The 21,611-nt window shown below is 42.6% G+C and overlaps 1 protein-coding gene across 4 annotated transcripts in view; it reads left to right on the forward strand.

The window, feature by feature from the left end:
• The first annotated feature begins 2,291 nt into the window (after positions 1-2,291).
• Positions 2,292-21,611, forward strand: part of CASP7 (caspase 7) — a 49,271-nt gene continuing 29,951 nt past the window's right edge. Inside the window, exons 1-2 of one of the 4 annotated variants that reach the window (XM_007964119.3) lie at positions 2,292-2,469; positions 20,499-20,608. In XM_007964119.3, the coding sequence (XP_007962310.1) occupies positions 20,499-20,608 (110 nt within the window). In that variant the 5' untranslated portion in view covers positions 2,292-2,469. Of the gene's footprint in view, positions 2,470-2,810; positions 3,098-3,141; positions 3,505-14,978; positions 15,093-20,498; positions 20,609-21,611 lie in introns of those variants that run through there. The other 3 variants (XM_007964117.3, XM_007964118.3, XM_038009568.2) reach the window with 3 other exon arrangements.

Below are 21,611 nucleotides of genomic sequence, written 5' to 3' on the forward strand. Positions count from 1 at the left end.
GGGGTGACATCACATATTGGTGGGACTGTGATGCCCACCTGAACTGCAAAACCAGTAAGTTTTTATTAAGAATTTCAAAAGGGGAGGGGGTGCACCAACTGGGAGTAGGTCACATGCTTTAAAGGGCAAAAAGCAGAGTGAAGATCACATGCTTCCAGGGAAACAGGGCAAGGACAAAATCAGAACTCCTGGTAAGTGTCTATGTTCAGCAGTGTACGTATTGTCTTGATAAACGTCTTAACAGAAAACAGGGTTTGAGAGCAGAAAACCAGTTTGACCTCAAATTTACCAGGGCTAGGGTTTCCCAATCCTAGTAAGCCTGAGGGTACTTCAGGAGACCAGGGCGCATTTCAGTCCTTATCTCAACCACATAGGACAGACACTCCCAGAGCAGCCATTTATAGACCTCCCCCCGAGGAATGCAATTCTTTTCCTAGGGTCTTAATATTAATATTCCTTGCTAGGAAAAGAATTTAGCAATATCTCTCCTAGTTGCACATCCGTTTATAGGCTCTCTGCAAGAAGAAAAATATGGCTCTTTTTGTCTGACCTTGCAGGCAGTCAGACCTTATGGTTGTCTTCCCTTGTTCCCTAAAATCACTGTTACTCTGTTCGTTTTCAATGTGCACTGATTTCATATTCAAACACACATGTTTTACAATCAATTTGTACAGGTAACACAATCATCACAGTGGTCCTGAAGTGACTTACATCCTCAGCAAGAGATTAAAATAAAAAAGGCATAAGAAATTATGAAAGTATTATAAGGGAAGTGATAAATGTCCATGAAATCTTCACAATTTATGTTCCTCTGCCGTGGCTCCAGCTGGTCCCTCCATTCGGGATCCCTGACTTCCTGCAACAATAAGGAACTGAAAAAAGTTTCCTTTCGAACCACCTCTCCATTTGAGCCAGTTGTGAATTCTTGCATGCCAACACATCGTGACATCTGCATGATATAATTTATGATAGAGCATTCTTGTGGATGGAAAATTCATTTTTTAAAGGCAATTTGATTATACTTCTACCACTAGCAAATCTGTGATGGGGGCAACTTTGCGGAGCCTCAAATTCTTTATAAAATGAACAGAGATTAGTTGTAAAAGCCTCTTTTAGCTCTAACACTGATTCACTATATTTCAGGAATAACCTGCAAGATCCTAGATTTACAAATTAGATAAATCAAACAGTAACTTAATTGCCTTACTAATAGTATTCTTTGTTTCTCAGATGACTCACAATCGAATTTCTTTCTTTTTTACTTTTTTTTTTTTTTGAGATGGAGTCTCACTCTGTCACCCAGGCTGGAGTGCAGTGATACAATCTTGGCTCACTGTAAGCTCCGCTTCCTGGGTTCGCGCCATTTTCTTGCCTCAGCCTCCCAAGTACCTGGGACTACAGGCGCCCACCACCATGCCTGGCTAATTTTTTGTATTTTTAGTAGAGACGGGGTTTCACCATGTTAGCCAGGATGGTCTCAATCTCCTGACCTCGTGATCCACCCGTCTCGGCCTCCCAAAGTGCTGGGATTACAGGCGTGAGCCACTGTGCCCAGCCTTGAATTTCTTTACAAAACAAATTATCTTAGTGTCTGAATGGCTTAGTTTACCTCCAACATTTCAGGAACGTGGGTATTAAAAAAAGACTAGGGCAGCCACAGTAGAAATTGTGTCACTGCTGGTTAAAAATATTCAGGGATGCAGGATTTTCCCATAAGTTAATCAATTATAATTATTCCCTTACACTTGCCAGGGGTCAGTCTTTTTTTTCAAACCAAGAAAGCGTCCTCACCTGGAGAGATTTGAGAGACAAATACTGAAGTCTCAGGCCCACAGGAAAGCAAACAAACAAAAAGAGAAGATGGCGTTCTTGCCTGATTTGAGACCACTAAGCATGTACTCCATTCATGCAAGGATTTGGTGGTTCCTAAAAGTAAATACTGTGTCTCTGAAATGAATAAAACTACAATTTCTTCTCAGATATTTTACACCTCAGTGTGATTGAGTTTAGCTGCTTCCTTGAGCCAGGGTGAAGAAAGACGTGTGTGTGTGCGTGTGTGTATGTGTGTTTTGTTGGGTCAGGGTGAACTGGAATGCGTATGTGTGTGTGTGTGTGTGTGTGTTTTGTGGGGTCAGGGTGAACTGGAATCCGTGCGTGTGTGTGTGTGTGTATGTGTGTGCTGTGGGGTTGGGGTGAACTAGAATCCGTGGGAAGTGCTCGCTCTCTCCCGTGTTTGACTGACTCCCGGCCGCACGCCCAGTCCCTGACACATGGGGGCGCACAACAAACATTTCCCGAAAGATTCAGGAGCAGCAACTCCACCAGCTAGCTGGGCTGCCAGGTGGGTACTTCCTTCAAAGCTGGGAGAGCGTCCTACGCCCACGCGCCCAGGAGGGCGCCCCCGCAAAGCAACGTCTAGGAGACCACAGCGGATGCCACAGCTGGCCCGAAGCGGATCAGCCTTGGGGGGTAAGCATGCAGAAGCAGGCGCGGAGTCCCCCGGGGGGACGCGAGCAGTTCCAGCTGGGATCCAAGTTTCGCTAGGGAAGAGCCTCTGGCTATGGGAAAGGGGTCTCCGAGCTCATGCGAAGGCCCAGGTCAAGGTCTACACTGGGGGCAGGGAAGTGGAGGTGACCACATGAGCGCCCCATCATTGAGCGCCGCCGCGAAGTCTGCGCTCTTTGGGTCACTTGGAGCGCGGCCAGTTTGGCAGATTTGTTTTTTTCCCGGAAGAGCCCGCGGTGGTTGGGCTGTTCCGGAAAACTGCAAACTTTGCTGTGCGCGCTCTCCCGTGCGCAGGCTCAACTTTGCAGAGCGAGGGGCCAACTTTTCAGAGCGCGCGCCAGCTTTGCAGAGGGCGCCCTCCAGGGATTATGCGTGCGGCGGCGCTTGTCGCTTTGGGCTCTTCCACCCCTGCAGAGCGCTCCGTCCCGAGCCAGGGGCGGTGCAAGCCCCGCCCGGCCCTACCCCGGGCGGCCCCTCCCTCCGCGGCGCCGGGGCTTTTAGTTTCGCTTTCGCTCAAGGGGCCCCAGACCCTCGCTGCGGAGCGACAGAGAGAGACTGTGCCAGCCCCAGCCGCCCTACCGCCGTGGGAACGGTAACTGGAGCCCCCGCCTCTGCCGGCGCCTCCCCCAGCCCGCCGGCCGTGCGCGTCTTGCCTCCCTCCTTCCTGTCGGCTTCCTAGTCCCTCCTCTACCCCCAGCGTGGTCTAGGGGAGCCTGGTTGAGTGAGAGTGGCCCTGACGGCTTGCGCTAAAACTTTGGAAAGAGAGCCCTTTCTGCCCTCTCCATCGCTTGCCTTGTTCAACTTGTCCTCCCTTCCCTCTCGAGATTTAGGAGAGGAGGGTTCGTGATCTGGCACAGCGGCTAACAGCCAGGGCTCCTTTGCCTGGGTTCCGGTCCCCGACCCTTGCCTGCTGGCGGCGGGACCTTAACCCTCTCTCTGCTAAATGGGAACCACGGTGATCGCCGCTGACTGTTGCGGGGATGGACAGAGTTGATGATGGTACGCGGTTCGCTGCAGTGGCTCTGTCAAGGCTGAGTGCGCTGGAGCTGAGTGAGCGTCCTTGCTGCAGGGCCCTTAGAGAGACCTTGATGAGGTGGAAACAAGACAGGAGACATTTAGACGGGTGGAGTGTTAGGTTCCAGGAGACAGCTTTGCGGTTTATGGAGCAGTAAAATTACTTGTGGGTGATTGTGGGTGTATCATTTCCAGATCTTTAACTCTTGAACTTCTGGGCTCTTGGGCTAGTTGGCGTGGCCCTCCCTGTTGTCTCAATTTACAGGCTATTTCCTCCTTTTGGGTCTCGCCAGCCTGACCTTCACCCTTGGTACGGCCATTGCCTAGATTCACAGTCCACCTTCCCCCACCTGTAAACTGTGTGGCTTTGGGCAGGTTACTTAACATCTCTGAAGAAGCTGAAGTTTCTGCAATACTAAAGTAAAGGCCCTGGTCTAGCAGTGCCGTGAGCTTCGGGTGACACAGCGGAGCGCTTGAGTGCCCAGTAGAGCCTCCCTTTCCCCCTCCCAGCTGCTAGAGGCAAAAGGGAGGGGGAAGTTTTCAGGTCTTCTCTGTGTGCCCTTTAGGAAGATTGTTTTTATTTGGGCAGGAAGTGAGGCACAAATTGTATGATGTCACTTTTCCAGGGAAGCAGCTGCAGTCCATTTCCCCCTTCATGAAAGTAAAAAGTTCAGACAATAGCTGGACAGTGACTTCCTGGCCAGCTGTGTACCAACATGTGGGCCCCTGGTCAACATATTTGGAAACAATCACTGCAGGAATTTTTTTCAGTCTCTACAAAATCTTTTTTAAAATATGGATGTGGTTTTGAAATAAAGGCGAAGGTCGACAGTTGTAAATCGTCTTAGTCTCGTGGACAGTGGTGATAATGGAAATATTTCTTGACGATTTAGAATGTGCCACCCAGTGCCTAGCATTTTACATGCATTGTTTCATTCATCCTCCCAACCACTTGTGACATAAGTGCCATTGTTTTCCCATTTTGCAGATGAGGAAACTGAGACTTAGAGAGGTGAGCACTTTTCCTGAGGTCCCATGGCTAATATGTGGAAGAACTGATTCAGCCCCAGGTCTCAGGGTTCTCAACCACCCTCTTGGGTCTTCTTGGTTCTGTTGTTTGGACAGTAGTTTATTCAAGGGGCTGAAGGATTTGAAAATACATTTAAGTTAGGTTTATAAAGAAAAATGGATTTGGTGCCTGTCATGTACCTGACACTTTAATGTGATCCAAAAAAAAAAAAAAGATTAAGATGAGGTCTCAGTCTGCAAACAGCGACAATCTTGGTGACGAATAGTAAGAATAAGAGTTATAGTGACTAACTGAGATTTACTATGTGCCTGGCATTGTTAGTGCTTTGAGTGTCTCATGTATTAATTCATTTAAAGAGAAGTTAGACATATTTCATTTAAAGAGAAGTTAGACATATTTAACAGTGGGATAAGCAATATCCCTCAAATGGCTGCTCTTTGCAGTCTGGACCCTAAAAAGGGGACAGATGTGAGAAAATAATGCCAGGTGTACCCTCTCCGGGCAGCTTGGCAGAACTGAGATAGATCTGGATTTTCTTGCTGCACTGTGATGATGAAAGGAGGAAATAAGGGGTCAAAACCAGGTCTTGGTTTGACTGAAATGACGTGTCTGAGATCAGGCACCCCCACCTGGTTACCACCCTGGGCTATGATTGCCCTTTGGAGGTTCCAAAAATCAAGCCCAGTCTTATAGGAATAAGAAAGTAACCGTTTAGCTTTACAGATTTGAAAGAGCCAAGTCCCACCACTGCTGACTTGAATTGTTAGAAGAGACCCTTTCTGTCACTGTAGACAGTGTTCAGCATCAACCTAGAAGGATGCTGTAGGTTTCAGACAGAAGACCCAATGGCCTACTGTTTGGAGGGAAAGTTCTAGAAAGTGTCCCATCATTGAGCCACAGAAATCAGCCTGAATTTTACATCTCAGTAGCTAAGTCCAAAGCCCTCTCTTAGTGTCTGAGAAGGATGAGGAGTTTATACCCATCCTTTGATGGAACATTTCAAATGTTTAATGAGTGCACAGTTCTCTGCCTGCATCGCTCCCACCTACCCTCCCCTGAGAACTTTCCCTAATTTGTGTGAGGCTCTTGAGTTTCCCTGGTATGGTTACAGATTGTTCACCCTCAAGGCACACACCACAGTTGCATTTCAACCTAGTCACCATCCTTTTATTCATGTCTGTTTATCAACCTGGCAGGACAAGCTCAATTTGCTCACAAGTATGTCCCTAATTCCTCACTTCTAGTAAATATCCATTGAATGAATGAATGAAGAGTCTCCAAAAGTCTCCAAAAATTCAGGTTCTTTGCCCATTTTTAAAATTGGGTTATTTGCTTTTTTGCTACTCTGTTGTGTGAGTTCCTTGTGTATTTTGGACATTAACCCCTTTTCAGATATATGGTTTGTAAATATTTTCTCCCATTCCATAGGTTGCTTAGGGCTATCAAAACAAAGGCTTGGCTTTCTTAGGAGCCATTCTGCTTAGGGCCTTCCCCTTTTTCAAAACCACTTTATTAAGGTATAGTTGAAATATAAAAAGCTAGGCATATTTAATGCATGCGTACATAACAAATTTGGGGATAAGCAGAGATATACCCATGAAATCATCACCACCTCAACAAAGCCACCACCTCCTAAAGTTTCCTCCCACACCCTTTAATACTATTATTATTTTATTATTATTATTATTATTATTATTTTTTTTTGAGATGGAGTCTTGCTCTGTCACCAAGCTGGAGTGTAGTGGTACAATCTTGGCTAACTGCAACCTCCGCCTCCTGGGCTCAAGTGATTCCCCTGCCTCAGCCTCCCGAATAGCTGGGACTACAGGTGTGCGCCACCATGCCCAACTAATTTTTGTATTTTTAATAGAGACGGGGTTTCACCATGTTGGCCAGGATGATCTCGATCTCTTGACCTCGTGATCCACCTGCCTCGGCCTCCCAGAGTGCTGGGATTACAGGCGTGAGCCACTGCGCCAGGCCAATACTAGTATTTTTTGTGTGATAAGAACAATCACCATAAGATCTACCCTTTTAGCAAATTGTAAGTATACCATATAGTATTGTTAGCTACAGGCACTATGCTGTATAGTAGATCTCTAGAATTTATTCATCTTGCACAACTGAAACTTCGTACCCTTTAACTATCACTTCCCCATTTCCTCCTCGCTGCCACCACCCCCGACTTCTGGCAACCTCCATTCTGTTCTCCATTTGAATGAGTTTGACTCTGTTAGATTCCACATAGATGTGAGATCATACAGTAATTGTCTTTTTGTGTCTAGCTTATCTCACTTAGCATAATGCTCTTCAAGTCCATCCATCTTGTCACAGATGGAGGATTTCCTTCCTTTTTATGGCAGGATAATATTCCATTGTGTGTGTATACCACATATTCTTTATCTGTTCATTCATTGATGGACATTTAGATTGTTTCTATAATGCTACAGTGAATGTGGGAGTGCAAGTATCTTTTTGAGATACTGATTTCAGTTTCTCTGGATATACAGCCAGAAGTGAGATTACTGGATCATATGCAATTTCTAGTTTTAATTTTTTGAGAAATCTCTAGACTGTTTTCCATGATGGCTGTACCAATTTATATTCCCACCAACAGTATAGAAGAGTTCCCTTTTTTCACATCCTTGCTAACACTTACCTTTATACACGCACACATATATACATACACATACACATTATATACGCATATGTGTATGTGTATACCATACACATATTGTGTATTATATACCATATATATTTAAATATATATATACATATTTAAAACAGCTATCCTAACAGTTGTGAGATGATACCTTATTGTGGTTTTGCTTTGCATTTCCCTGATGATTAGGGACACTGAGCACGTTTTCATATACCTGTTGCCTATTTGTATGTCTTCAGAGAAATGTCTATTCAGGTTCTTTGCCCATTTTTTAAATTGGGTTGTTGTCTTTTTTTTTTTTTTTTTTTTTGCTATTGTGTTATGTGAGTTCCTTGTGTATTTTGGATATTAACCCCTTTTCAGATATATGGTTTGTAAATATCTTTCTCCCATTCCATAGTTTGCTTTTTCTTTTTTCTTTTTTTTTTTTTTTTTTGTTACTTCCTTGCTGTGCAGAGCTTTTTAGTTTGGTGCAATCCCACTTGTTTATTTTTGCCTTTGTTGCCTGTGCATTAGCATCATATGCAAAAACTCATTGTCAAGACCAATGTCAAAGAGCTTTCTCCCTATGTTTTCTTCCAGGAGTTTTAAGGTCTCAGGTCTTATGTTTAAGTCTTTAATCCATTTTGAGTTGATTTTTTTGTATGGTGTAAGATAAGAGTCTAGTTTTATTCTTTTGCATGGGGATATCCTGTTTTCCCAACACTATTTATTGAAGAGACTATCCTTTCCATATTGAATTTTTTTGGCACCCTTGCCAAAAAATTAGTTGACTGTAATGTGTGGGTTTATTTCCAGACTCTCTATTCTGTTCCATTGGTCCATGTATATGCTTTATGCCAGTGTCATACGGTTTTGATTACTATAGCTTTGTAATGTAATTTGAAGTGAGGAAATGTGATGCCTCTAGCTTTCTTTTTGCTCAAGTTTGCTTTGGCTATTTGGGGTCTTTTGTAGCTACATATGAATTTTAGAATTTTTTGATATGTCTGTGAAAATGCCATTGGAATTTAGATAGGGATTGCACTGAATCTGTTCAGTGATCAATTTGAGCAGCATGGACATTTTAACGTATTAATTCTTCCAATCCATGAACATGGAATATCTTTCCATTTATTTATGTCTAATTTCTTTTATCAGTGTTTTCTAGTTTTGTTGTTCTTGCTCAAAGAAGACCCGTGTGTTGCTTAATTTGCACATATTTGTGAATTCTCTAATTTCTCTCCTGTTACTGATTTCTACTTTCATACCATTGTGGTCAGAAAAGATACATGATATGACTTTAATCCTCCTAACATAATTAAGACTTGTTTTGTAGCCTAGCATATGATCCGTCTTGGAGAATGTTGTGTACACTTGAGAAGAATGTGTATTTTGCTGCTGTTGGATGATATGCTGTATATATGTCTGTTAGGTCCATTTGGAGTAGTGTTGTTCAGGTCCACTGTTTCCTGATTGATTTTCTGTCTGGGTGTTGCAAGTGAGCTTTTGAAGTCCCTTACTATTATTTATTGCTATGTCTTTCTGTGGTTCTATTAATACTTGTTCCATATATTTAGGTGTGCTAATGTTGGTTCATATATATTTACAGTTTTTATATCTTTGATAAATTGATATCTATAATTATAATATAATGACTTTCTTTATCTCGACAGTTTTTTACTTATAGTCTATTTTGTTTGATGTAAGTATAGCCTCACCTGCTCTCTTTTGGTTACCATTCATACGGAGTATCTTTTTCTATCCCTTCACATTTAGCCTATGTGTGTCCTTAAATCTAAAGTGAGTCTTTTGTAAATATCATGTAGTTGGATCTTATTTTTTTACTCTATTTAGTCACTGTATGTATTTTGATTGTATAATTTAATCCATTTATATTTAAAGAAATTATTGATAAGGGCTCACTGTTGCCATTTTGTGATTGTTTTCTGACTGTTTTATAGCTCATCTGTTTCTCTTCCTCTCTCGCTTCCCTCCTTTGTGATTTGATCATTTTTTGTAGTGATATGCTTTGTTTCTTTTCTGTATATATTTTGTACATCTACTACAGGTTTTTGCTTTGTTATTACCATGAGGCTTACACAAAACATCTTATAACGGTATATTCTAAGTCGATAACAACTTAGTCCATTTGGGATTCTATTACAATATACCCTAAACTGGGTTGCTTATAAACAACAGAAATATATTTCTCGTAGTTCTGGAGTCTGGAATGTTCAAGATCAAAGTACTAACAGCATTAGTGTATAGCAGAGTTTCATTTCCTTGTTCATTTATTATATCTTATCACATGGTAGATAGGGCAAGGTAGAGCTCTTTTTATAAAGGTACTAATCCCATTTATGGAGCTTTACCCTTTTGACCTAATCATACCCCAAATGCCCCCCTCCTAATACAATGACATTGGTGAATAGATTTCAGTGTATAAATTTTGGAGGGGTACGTAAACATTCAGACCATAGCAACAACTTAACTTCATGCACATTCAAAAACTCTACAGTTTTATTCTCTCCTTCCACGTTTTATGTTATTGATGTCACAGTTTACATCTCTTTATATTGTATATCCATTAACAACTATATAGCTATAGTTATTGCAGCTAGAGTTGTTTTTAATACTTTAGTCTTTTAACTTTAGCAGAGTTCAAAGTGATTTATGCACAATTAATACAAGTGCTCCTCAACCTATCATGGATTTACATCCCTATAAACCCAATGTAAGTTGAAAATATCATAAGCCAAAAATGCATTTAATGCAACTCATCTATTGAATTTCAGAGCTTAGCCTAGCCTGTCTTAAATATGCTCATATCACATTAGCCTGCAGCTGGGCATGAGAACCTAATACAAAGCTTATTTCATAATAAAGTATTGGATATATCATATAATTTATCAATACTGTACTAAAAGTAAAAACAGAATGGGTGTATGGTTACTTGAAGTATGGTTTCTACATGATGTGTTTTGCTTTTGCAGCATTGGAAAGACAAAAGATCTTAAGTAAAACCATTGTAAGTCAAAGACCACTTGTAAATTATTTGCATATTCTGGATTTGACTATACACTTACCTTTACCAGTGAGTTTAAAGAGTGTCCTTTCATTTCAACCTGAAGTATTCCTTTCAGCATTTCTTGTAAGGCAGGTCTAGTAGTGATGAACACCCTCATTTTCATGTGTCTCAGAAAAGTATTTATCTTTTCTTCTGAAGGACAGCTTTGCTGGATATAATATTGGTGGTTGGCAGTTTCTTTCTTTTAGCACTTTGATTATATCATCCCACTCTTTCCAGGCCTGCAAGGTTTCTGGTGAGAAATCCGCAGATGGTCTTATGGACATTTCTTTGTATGTAATGAGTTGCTTTTCCATGTGTGTGTGTATACATATATATATGTACATATCAATAGCTTTTGGAGTACAAGTAGATTTTGGTTACTTGGATTAATTGTGTAGTGGTGAAGTCTGAGATTTTAGTGGACCCGTAACCCAAGTAGTGTACATTGCACCCAATATGTAGTTTTTTAAAATCCCACATCCTCCTCCAACTCTCCCCTCTTCTGAGTCTCCAGTATCCGTTATACCAATCCGAATGCCTTTGCATGCTCACAGCTTAGCTTCCACTTGTAAGTGAAAATATAGATATTTGGTTTTCCATTCCTGGCTTACTTCACTTAGAATAATGGCCTCCAGCTCCATCCAAGTTACTACAAAGACATTATTGTAATGTCTCCATCTTCCTTCCTTCCTTCCTTCCTTTCCTTCTTTCCTTCTTTCTTTCTTTTGACAGACTCTTGCTCTGTCACCCAGGCTGGAGTGCAGTGGCACAATCACAGCTCACTACAACCTCTACCTCCTGGGTTCAAGCAATTCTCCTGCCTCAGCTTCCCGAGTAGCTGGGACTACAGCCGCATGCTACCACACCTAGCTAATTTTTGTATTTTTAGTAGAGACGGGGTTTCACCATGTTGTCCAGGATGATCTCAGTCTTGACCTGTGATCCACCCGCCTTGGCCTCCCAAAGTGCTGGGATTACGGGTGTGAGCCACTGTGCCTGACCCTACATCTTCAGTTCTGATTTAGCTTATTTGAATCTTCTTTCTTCTTTTATTGGTAAATCTAGCTAATGGTCCCCTGAGTTTGTTTATCTTTTCAAAGAAGCAACTTTTTGTTTCATTGATCTTTTGTATTTTTTTGTTTCAATTTCATTTATTCTGCCTTGATCTTCGTTATTTTCTTCTGCTAGCTTTGGGTTTGGTTTGTTCTTGCTTCTGGAGTTCCAGGAGGTGTGACTTTAGGTTGTGAATTTGTGATCTTTCAGACTTTTTGATGTAGATATTTAAGCACCACAACCTTTCCTCTTAGCACTGCTTCTGTTGTATCACAAAGGTTTTTGATAACTTGTGTCACTATTATTCGTTTTGAAGAATTTTCAAATTTCCATCTTGATTTTATTGTTAACCCCAAAATCATTCAGGAGCAGACTGTTTAATTTCCTTTTTTTAATATAGTTTTAAGGGTTTCTTTTGGAGTTGATTTCTAGTTTGATTCTTCTGGTGTGGTCTGAGAAGATACTTGATATGATTTTCATTTTTAAAAATTAATTGAGACTTATTTTGTGGCCTATCACATGGTGTATCTTAGAGAATGTTCCATGTGCTGATGGGAAGAATGTGTATTCTGCAGTTCTTGGGTAGAATGTTCTGTGAATATCTGTTAGGTCCATTTGTCCTGGAGTGTAGTTTAAATGCAGTGTTTCTGTGTTGACTTTCTGCCTCAGTGATCTGTCTAGCGCTGTCAGTGGACTATTGAAGTTCTCCAATATCATTATGTTGCTGTCTATCTCTTTTCTTAGGTCTAGTGGTAATTGTTTTATGAATCTAGGAGCTTCAGAGTTATGTGCATATATATTTAGGGTTGTAATATCTTCCTGTTGGGTCAATCCTTTTATAATACTTTCTTTGTCTTTTTTTTTTTTTTTAACTGTTTTGCTTTAAAGTTTGTTTTATCTGATATAAGAATAGCAACTTCTGCTTGCCTTCGGTTTCCATTTGTGTGGAGTATCTTTTTCCACCCCTTTACCTTGATTCTATAAGAATAATTTGTATTAGCTGAGCTTCTTGAAGAGGGCAGACATTTGGTTTGTGATTTCTTTTTTAATCCATTCTGCCAATCTTTATCTTTTCAGTGGAGCATCAGGCCATGTACAGTCAACATTAATATTGAGATGTGACCCACTCATCATGTTGTTACCTGGATACTTTGTTTTCTTCATTATGTTATTGGTTTATAAGCCCTGTGAGTTTTATGTTTTTGAGAGGTTCATTCTGTTGCATATTGACCTTTTGTTTCAGGGTTTAGAATTCCTTTTAGCATTTCTTGTCGGGCTGATCTGGTAGCGGCAAATTCCTTCAGCATGTGATTGTCTGAGAAAGACTATATCTCCTTCATTTATGAAACTTAGTTTTGCTGTATGCAACATTTTTGGCTCAGAGTTATTCTGTTTAAGGAGGCTAAAAATAGGGCCCCAGTCCTTTCCGGCTTATAAGGTTTCTGCTGAGAAGTCTACTGTTAGTCTGATAGCTTTTCCTTTGTAGGTTATCTGATGCTTTTGTCTTACTGCTCTTAGAATTCTTTCCTTCATGTTGACTATAGTAGTAGCCTGATTGTATGCCTTGGAGATGTCCATTTTGCCATGAATCTCCCAGAAGGGCTTTGACCTTCTTAAATTTGGATGTCAAAATATCTGGCAAGGCCAGGGAAGTCTTCCTCAATTATTTTCTCAAATAAATTTTCCAAAATTTTTACATTTTTTTCTCCCTCAGGAACACCAATGATTATTATCTTTGGCTGTTTTACATAATCTCATATTTCTTAGAGACTTTGTTCATTTCTTTTAGTTATTTTTTCTTTATTTTTGTCTGACTGGGTTTATTCAAAAGCCTTATCTCTGAGCTCTAAAGTTCTTACTTGTACTTGGTCTAGTTTATTGTTAAACCTTTCCACTGTGTTTTGTAAGTCCCTAAATGTGTCCTTCTAGAAGTTCTGATTGTTTTTTGTTGTTGTTTTTTTTTTTTCTCTAAAGTATCTATCTCTTTAGAAAAATTTTCATTCATATCCTGAATTTTAAAAAAACTTTATTTATGTTGGTTTTCACCTTTTTCTTGTATCTCCTTGGGTAAGTTAATAATCAACCATTTGTATTCTTTATTTGGTATTTCCAAGATTTCATCTTAGTTTGGATCCTTTGCTGGAGAGCTAATATGATCTTTTGGGGGTGTTATAGAACCCTGTTTTGTCATATTGCCAGAATTATTTTTCTGGTTCCTTCTCATTTGGGTAGACCATTTCTTCTAAATATTTTTAAATTTATTTTTGATTCAACTGTTGCTTTTTAATTTCCTTTTTTCCACCTTATGGATGTGACTTCAATGATTATAGCTTATTGTAACCTAATTTGGCTCTGGGTGCTTTTGGGGGTGAAGACTGTGTATGAGTTCCTTGGTTATAAAGAATCTTTGTGTGATGGTTTTCTCAGATGTAGTAGCAATGTGCTTGGTGTGTGAGCAGATTTACTGTCTCTTATGGGGTTAGAATGGCAAAAGTCTCTTGAAGGTTAGCTCATCCCCTGTGGTGTACACTTATTTATTTATTCATTCGTTCATTCATTTCATTCATTCATTCCTCCAGTATTTTATTTACTGGGTTGAACAGTTCAGGCTTCAGGTCAGTATGGGAGTTGTCCATGGGTAAAAACTGGGTGTAGCTAAAACAGGTAGATAAATACAACACCTAATGTGGGCAGAGGTCCCAGCCTTGACATAGGCAGCTGGAGAAGCTGGAGTGAAAAACACTGAGGTCTTTTCAGAGGGAAGGAAGGGGCTACCTCAGCTCCCCTGCCAGGCCAGCAGGAGAAAAATCTGCTTCCCATTCACACTCCTGACCCAGTGTTCCGTCCGTTCAAACCAGACAGACACCACTTTCCATCTGCAGAAATGCTGATATTCCATGTAGAGAGGGATTATGAGTACCCCTCATGCAGGTCTGAACCCTGAGGGCACTTGTCCTATGGGGATGCAGTCACCCTGAAGTGTTCCAGAAAGGCTGTCTACAGATGTACCCATGCCACGCTCCTGTGGGAGAAGCCCAAGCTGTAGCTGCAGTGGTGGGTGAGGAGGAGAAGTCTCCTTCTCCAAGACCTGTCACAAGCACCAGGGCTGCTTGACTGTTGTAGTAGAGCCACAGACTTTCCCTGCTGAGTTCAGCATTGCACCTGTACCTCTGCTGAAAGAAACTTCCCGCAAGCAGAAAGCTATGGGACTCGAGCTTTGCCATCTGGATTCTTTTGTCCCATGGGTTACTCCCTTGATTCGGTACACTACCCCTTCCCCTAGGAGTAGGAACCCTGAGGGCCAGACTGTTGTGAATGCTGCTGCTCCTCTGGGTCTAGCCACCCAGTGGGGCTGCCACACTCCAGGAAAGTGCTGGGGAATGTCTGCAAGGGGTCCAGTGATGTGACCTGCCCTCAGATTTCCAGCAGTGGGTACCAGCACCTGTTCTGATGGGGATGACAGGGGAGTGACGTAGACTCTGTGAGATTCCTTATACATAGCCTTAGTGTGTTGTTGGCTTTCTCAAACACTAGCTATAGTAGGAATGAACTGATCATATGGACAGACTCAGGACCTCCTGATTAACTGGGGGTATTGCAGGCAGTGGTGACAGATGGGGTCATGCACAAGTTTTCTCCTTCCTGGGTGCTATGCTATTCTGCCAGCAGATGCTGTAATGGACTGTGTTTGTTGGCCTCCAGTCAGGAGGTGGCACTTGGAAAAGAACACCAGCTGCGGTGGTAGCCGTGGAATTTGTGCTTCTTATGTTACCCAGGTGAGGTCCTCTGGTGTCTCAGACAATAGGCGAGGCCATAGAGCTTCCCAAAGTTTCTGTTCTTTGTGTTAAGCTATGGAGTAGGGGGTAAAGAGGCAAGCCAGGTGGGGGCTGGGTCTTGCAAGTGCATGCTGTGGCTCTCCACGTAGGGGCTCAAGCAGAGGCCCCAGGGGGGATAAGAGGGCAGTCCTCCTGCCGCAGGGGTAATGTTCCAGGGAGGAGCGCAGCTGCCTGTGCTGCACAGAAAGTCCACACGGGGAGTGCGGAGTAGCAGGTGAGAAGCCCTCCCCAGTTCCCATGCACTTGGCAAGGTAGGTGTCACACCCGTAGTGTTCCATTAGTAGCAGCTAGCTAGGTTCCAGGCATTCCGCTCTCCGAACTCAAAACTGCCCCAGGCCATAAGCCTTCCCAGTTGAGACATACCATGGCTTTCAGGCCACACCCCTTCTGGTCTGCCTGAGAAACAAAGGTACCCAGCTCTTGTGCTTGTGAGTATAACCCACTGCCCACTCACCCCTCGGTCTGGCCAAGGGGGTTCATCGTCACACGAGATTATATCACAAATGTCAATTAGGAACCTCTCTCAACCTATGACAGGCTACTGAGTTAGCTGGAAGATATCCACAAGGTCACCTGTGAGGTAGGACCTGGAATGACTTCCCTCTATCCCTGCTGGGGACCGAGAGCACATGCGACGCACATCCCAATGCTATTCCTTCTTGTGTGTTCCCCAGTGCTCACTAAGTCAGCTTCAGTGGTGGGTGGGGTTAAGACCTTTCCCTGTGGCCTGGATTGCCAGGTTCTCCCATGGGAGTGTATGTCCCAGAGACAATTTATCCCCCTCACACTCCAGGGACTTAGAATTTTCCACCTGGTATAGGCTGCAGCCCACCACTTCTTTCAAAGGCTCTGTGGTTTCTTTCAGCTTTCCTATTAATTCCTGTGTTGCTTCTTGGAAAAAAGTACACAGCATGAATCTCTACACACTATTTTGTCTTCCCAAATGAGAGAGGCATGCTAACAATGCCTCCAATCTGCCATCTTGGGAAAAAAATCAGTTGCTTTTCTTTTGCTGCTTTGAAAATTTTCTCCTTATCTTTTTTGACTCTTACCAGTGTTTGTAATGTGTCTCAGTGTAGACCTGTTTATGCTCGATCTGTTTGGGGTTCTTTGGGCTTCATGAATCTAGATGTTCATTTGCCTCTCCAGATTTTCTGTCATAATTTCTTTAAATAAACTTTCTACCCTTCTCTCCTTGCTCCTCCTGAGACACCCATACTGCATATATTCGTTCATTTGATGGCCCCATAAGATCCATAGGCTTTCTTCACTCTTTTTCATTCCTTTTCTTTTTGTTCCTCTGACTGGTTAATTTCAAATGACCTGTTTTCAAGTTCACCTGACTCTTTCTTCTGCTTGATCAAGTCTGCTGTTGAAGCTCTCAATTGAATTTTTTATTTCAGACCTTATATTCTTCAGCTCCATAATTTCTGTTTCATTCGTCTGTATGGTTTTTATCTCTTTGTTGAACTTCTCATTTTGTTTATCTATTGTTTTTCTGATTTCATTTAATTGTCTCTCTGCTCTCTTGTTCCTCACTGGGCTTTTTTAAGATGATTATTTTGGATTCTTTGTCAGGTAATTCATTTTTGGGGGGTCAGCTACTGGAGCTTTATTTTGTTCCTTTGGTGGTGTCATATTTCCTTGATTATTTGTGTTCTTTGAAGCCTTGCATTGTGTGTTCACACTTGAAGAAGCAGTCACCTCTTCCCATCTTTATTGACTGGCTTTAGGAGAGAAAGACCTTTGCCGGTGAGCTCAGCTAGAGATTCTGGGGATCTCTCACACCTTTTCTATGGATATACCTGCTCCACACCTCTTGATCCCTCTTTGGGATTATATGCATTTTCTCAATCCTGCAAAGCCAGACCTCATGCTAAAAGCCTCCTGTTTATTCCTTAGGGTAGTACCCTGAAATGTTCGAAGTTGCATGTCTTCTCTCAATCCATCAAAGTTGAGTTGGCTGCTAGTATCCATACCTGCTGTTGAGATCCAAGCATCATCTGTGGTTGTATACAGACTGTTGTGCACTGAAGTACACATCAGCTGGCCGAAGTGGTCCATAGGCCAGTCGTCCAGCAGGGTTTATGGGAGGGTCTTAGGGTAGAATCCATGAGCTGGGTAGCAGAATCTACAGCTGACTGTTGATAACCGTACACTCTTTGCACTCCTGCTTCTTCTCCTTGCTCCTAGCTGCCCCAGATGATTCAGCCATGCTATTCCCCTCAGTGTTCTGGGTGGGATGAGACAGAAGTGGGTCTCCTAGACAACATCCTGTTAGGCTGGGAAAGGTGGGTGCACACTTCACTTTCACCTCCCCCATGGGAGAATTGTGAGCTGGAGGGACCTCTCCTGGCACTGAGCTGTGCCACCTTAGGGGAGAAGTGATGTGGGTAAAGTGAACTGCTCTTATTATACTCTTTGATGCATCCAATCTTAGATTTTTTGCTTCACCAGTGTGCTGAAACCTCTCAGTGGACTCCTGTGGCCTCACAAAAGTATTCTTGTCCAAAGGTGTAGTTGCCAAAATCAGTATTTCTATAGAAGAACGAAAACTGGAACCTCCTATTCTGCTATCACACTGACGTTTCTTCTTTCTTTTAAAAATAGTGGTTATATTGTTTTGTCATCATATACCCGAAACTCAGCCTTTAAGATTAACTTTTGGAAAAGGGCCAACCTGGTGAACACCACATGTCAAAGTTAGTGTCTTTGTCTAGTGGATTTAAAAAAAAAAACTTTGACTTATTAGTTTTGAAAATATGTGAGTGTGTGTTGTGTTAATAACAATCTATGTTGAAAAGTAAGTCTACATAAAGGAGACAAAAGAAGCTATCCAGTGTTTTCTGCATGTGTGGCCTTACGATGATCTCCTCTGTGGGTTATCTCCATTTTGAGAAACTTTGGGTTCTAATCTGGAAAATCTGCCTCCCAACCAGATACACACTGGTGGTGATGAAGGGAGGCTCACGATGTGTTGAGAAACAAGGTGACCATCTGACTTCTCCTGGTCATTGTAGAGACCTGGCAGTAGGACTTTCCCTTCTTCTTAGCTCCCTCCCTTCTTCCCAGTTCACCCTCAGATAAGCTGGAAGGTGAAACCGTAATGCCATTCAGAGTGCAAGGCCACTAGGTCATCGCTTTGCCTCCTGGGACACCTCCTTCTGAACTGCATTCCTTCTTCTCTCCACCTCCAAAAATCATTACTTGTTGTGCTCAGTGGCACAAAATATTCTGTAAAATAGATGCCTTCTTTTTTCCAACTTAATGATAGCATCCCTTGGTGAGCCCTAACTGGAATACGGAACTGCACCTGACAGCCGTGGCCTGCTCAGTGAAGTTGCTTAGAGATTGTGTCAGAGGCATTTGAACCAGAGCAACTCCATATTGAATAGGGGCTGGGTAAAATAAGACTGAGATCTACTGGGCTGTGTTTCCAGGAGGTTAAGGCATTCTTAGTCACAGGATGAGGTAGGAGGTTAGCACAAGATAGAGATCATAAAGACCTTGTTGATAAAACAGGCTTTGCAGTAAAGAAGCCAGCCAAAACCCAGCAAAACTAAGATGGTGACAAGAGTGACCCCTGTTCACCCTCACTGCTCATTATACACTAATTATAATGCATTAGCATGCTAAAAGACACTCCCCCCAGCACCATGACAGTTTACAAATGCCATAGCATTGTCTGAAAGTTACTCTATATGGTCTAAAAAGGGGAACTTCCTCAGTTCCTGGAATTTTGTACCCCTTCCTCGGAAAACTTGTGAATAGTCCACCCATTGTTTAGCATATAATCAAGAAATAACTATGAGTATCCCTAGTCCAGCAGCCCAAGCTGCTGCTCTGCCTGTGGAGTAGCCATTCTTTCATTCCTTTACTTTAATTAATTAATAAGCTTGCTTTCACTTTATTGACTTGCCCTTACTTCTTTCTTACACGAGGTCCAGACCCTCTCTTGGGGTCTGGATCAGGACCCTTTTCCAGTAACAGTTGGGACCAGGTAGAAATTGGAGTCTGGAGAAGTTTCCCTTTATTCCTGAAAGTTGATCTGTGATCCCTTCATGTGGAAGGAAACGAGACTTGATTTAGAAGAAATTATTCTAATACTGGCCAGGCGTGGTGGCTCACACCTGTAATCCCAGCACTTTGGGAGGCCAGAGTTTGAGACAGCCTGGCCAACAGCCTGGCCCTATCTCTACTACAAATACAAAAAAAAATTAGCCAGACGTGGTGGTGGGCGCCTATAATCCCAGCCACTCAGGAGGCTGAGGCAGGATAATCACTTGAACGGGGGAGGCGGAGGCTGTAGTTAGCAGAGATCACGCCATTGCTCTCCAGCCTGGGCAACAAGAGTGAAACTCCATCTCAAAGACAAAAAAAAAAAAAAAAAAAAAACGATTCTAGTACTGGCTCTGCCTTGGGCCAGCCACATCACTTTTAGCTAATTATTTTCCCTTGGGGTGTGTGTTTCATCCAGCCTTCCATTCAGTTAAATATTTTAGTAAGCACTTTCTGTGTTCCAGCTACATCTGCCATGATGAACTTATATCGTCTTATGGGAGCCAAACAGCAGAATGCAAATAAGCAAGCCACATACAAAGGCTATGTAGTAAATGAAGGCAGAGGGTGGGGGTGGGAAAGGGCCAGGTGGTAAATATTTTTGGCTTTGTGGCCATCACTCAACTCTGTTGTAGAGAGGAAACAGCCACAGGCAATACATAAATGAATGGACATGGCTGTTTTCCAGTACAACTTTATTTACTGAAACAAGTGTTGGGCCATAGGGTGCTGACTCCTAGACTAGATCAGAAAGGTCCTTAAAATCCGAGGACGTGGCTTTAGATTTGAACTTGTAGTTAATGGGGATCTCTTGAAGATTCTCAAGCTGGAATGTAATTTGATGGAAATCTATTTTGTGTAGAACCGTGTAAAAGCATCTGACGGAAAGAGAGCCTAATGCCCCAGGTTGTCGCTGCTTTTGAACTGCGTAGGAGCACTTCGTGACCTGCTAGGAATTCAGGGGGAAATTGTCATGGTTGTAAAGGTTGACAGACCTTCCACTGTTTCTTGTATGCAGTGAACATAAAACAAAATTGTGGATGCTGGATTAGAAGCTCCCTGAGGGCAAGGACTTTGTTTTCTTTGTTGCCATATGTAGTCTCTGGGATGTAAGCATACTCACATATTTGAATGCATTAATGGGGCAGTAACCCTGAATCTTAAATATGCAAAACTGCCCACCCCTAGGCATAATGGAAAAGCATGTCACCTAATGAGTGTCATTTAAAAATATCACAGTATCAGTGATGCCACTGACCTCATGGCTTGTTTTTTTTTTCTTTCCAGATGGCAGATGATCAGGGCTGTGTTGAAGAGCAGGGGGTTGGGAATTTAGCAAATGAAGATTCGGTGGATGCTAAGCCAGACCGGTCCTCGTTTATACCATCCCTCTTGAGGTAGGTTTGCTTAATCAGGGACCCTGGACCACATCAGCCTGCCATGTCTCTGCCATCTCCACCCACCTATGGGGAGGGGGACACTCAGGGAAGGAGGTTCATGCTGAGCATGGGAGGTTTGCACAGGTTCTTGCTAGCCACATACAAAGGCTATGCAGCTGTATGCAGCAACACTAGGGTCCTGCATGCAGCTGTATGCAGCAACGCTAGGGTCCTCATGTGCACCCTCTTGTCTGTGGGCCAAGCCCAGGAATGGACAAAACCAAGCATTGGGAGTCTCCTGCTCAGCGGCCGAGTGTCTGGTAGCAGTTCCCAGGAATCAGGAGCTGTTCTCATTAGAGGCGATTTGCAGGCACCTTCAGAACAGAGCCTGGGCTGCTGCCGCCAGTGGGACCAAATTTGACAAAAAACACAGAATCCAGGAGCTGAGAGACAGGAGGTTTTAGGGTGACTCACGCCCACCCTGTGCCTCCTGCTGCATTCCACTGATGGAAGGGGGATTGCATCCTGTTCATTAGTTCCCGCCTTCCCCTTTCTTGAGTTCACTTTTAAAATTCTAAATTTTGTGTTTAATAATATAATAGCTTCATTGATTAAACTCTTGTATGCTTACTTTGTATTATTGCATTTAGTCTACATAATTGCACATTTAGTTTTATTGTTATCACCATTTATCAGGTAGGGAAACTGAGGTGCTGTGAGGTTGAATAGCTTGCCTTTTTGCTGACAGTAAATGATAAAGCTGAGAAACTAAACAATGCCAGCACCACTCACTTAAAGGTTCTGCTGTGTGCTTCCCTTTTAAAAGTAGGGCTAGCTTGGTGCAGTGGCTTACACCTGTAATCTCAGCACTGTGGGAGGCCAAGGATTGAGGATCGCTTGAGCCCAGGAGTTTGAGACCAGACTGGACAACATAGTGAGAGCCCCGTCTCTACAAAAAAAGATAAGAAAATTAGCTGGGTGTGGTGGCACATGCTGGTAGTCTGGCTGTTCGGGAAGCTGA

This window comes from Chlorocebus sabaeus, chromosome 9 (assembly GCF_047675955.1).
Source record: "Chlorocebus sabaeus isolate Y175 chromosome 9, mChlSab1.0.hap1, whole genome shotgun sequence".
Taxonomy (NCBI): Eukaryota; Metazoa; Chordata; class Mammalia; order Primates; family Cercopithecidae; genus Chlorocebus; species Chlorocebus sabaeus.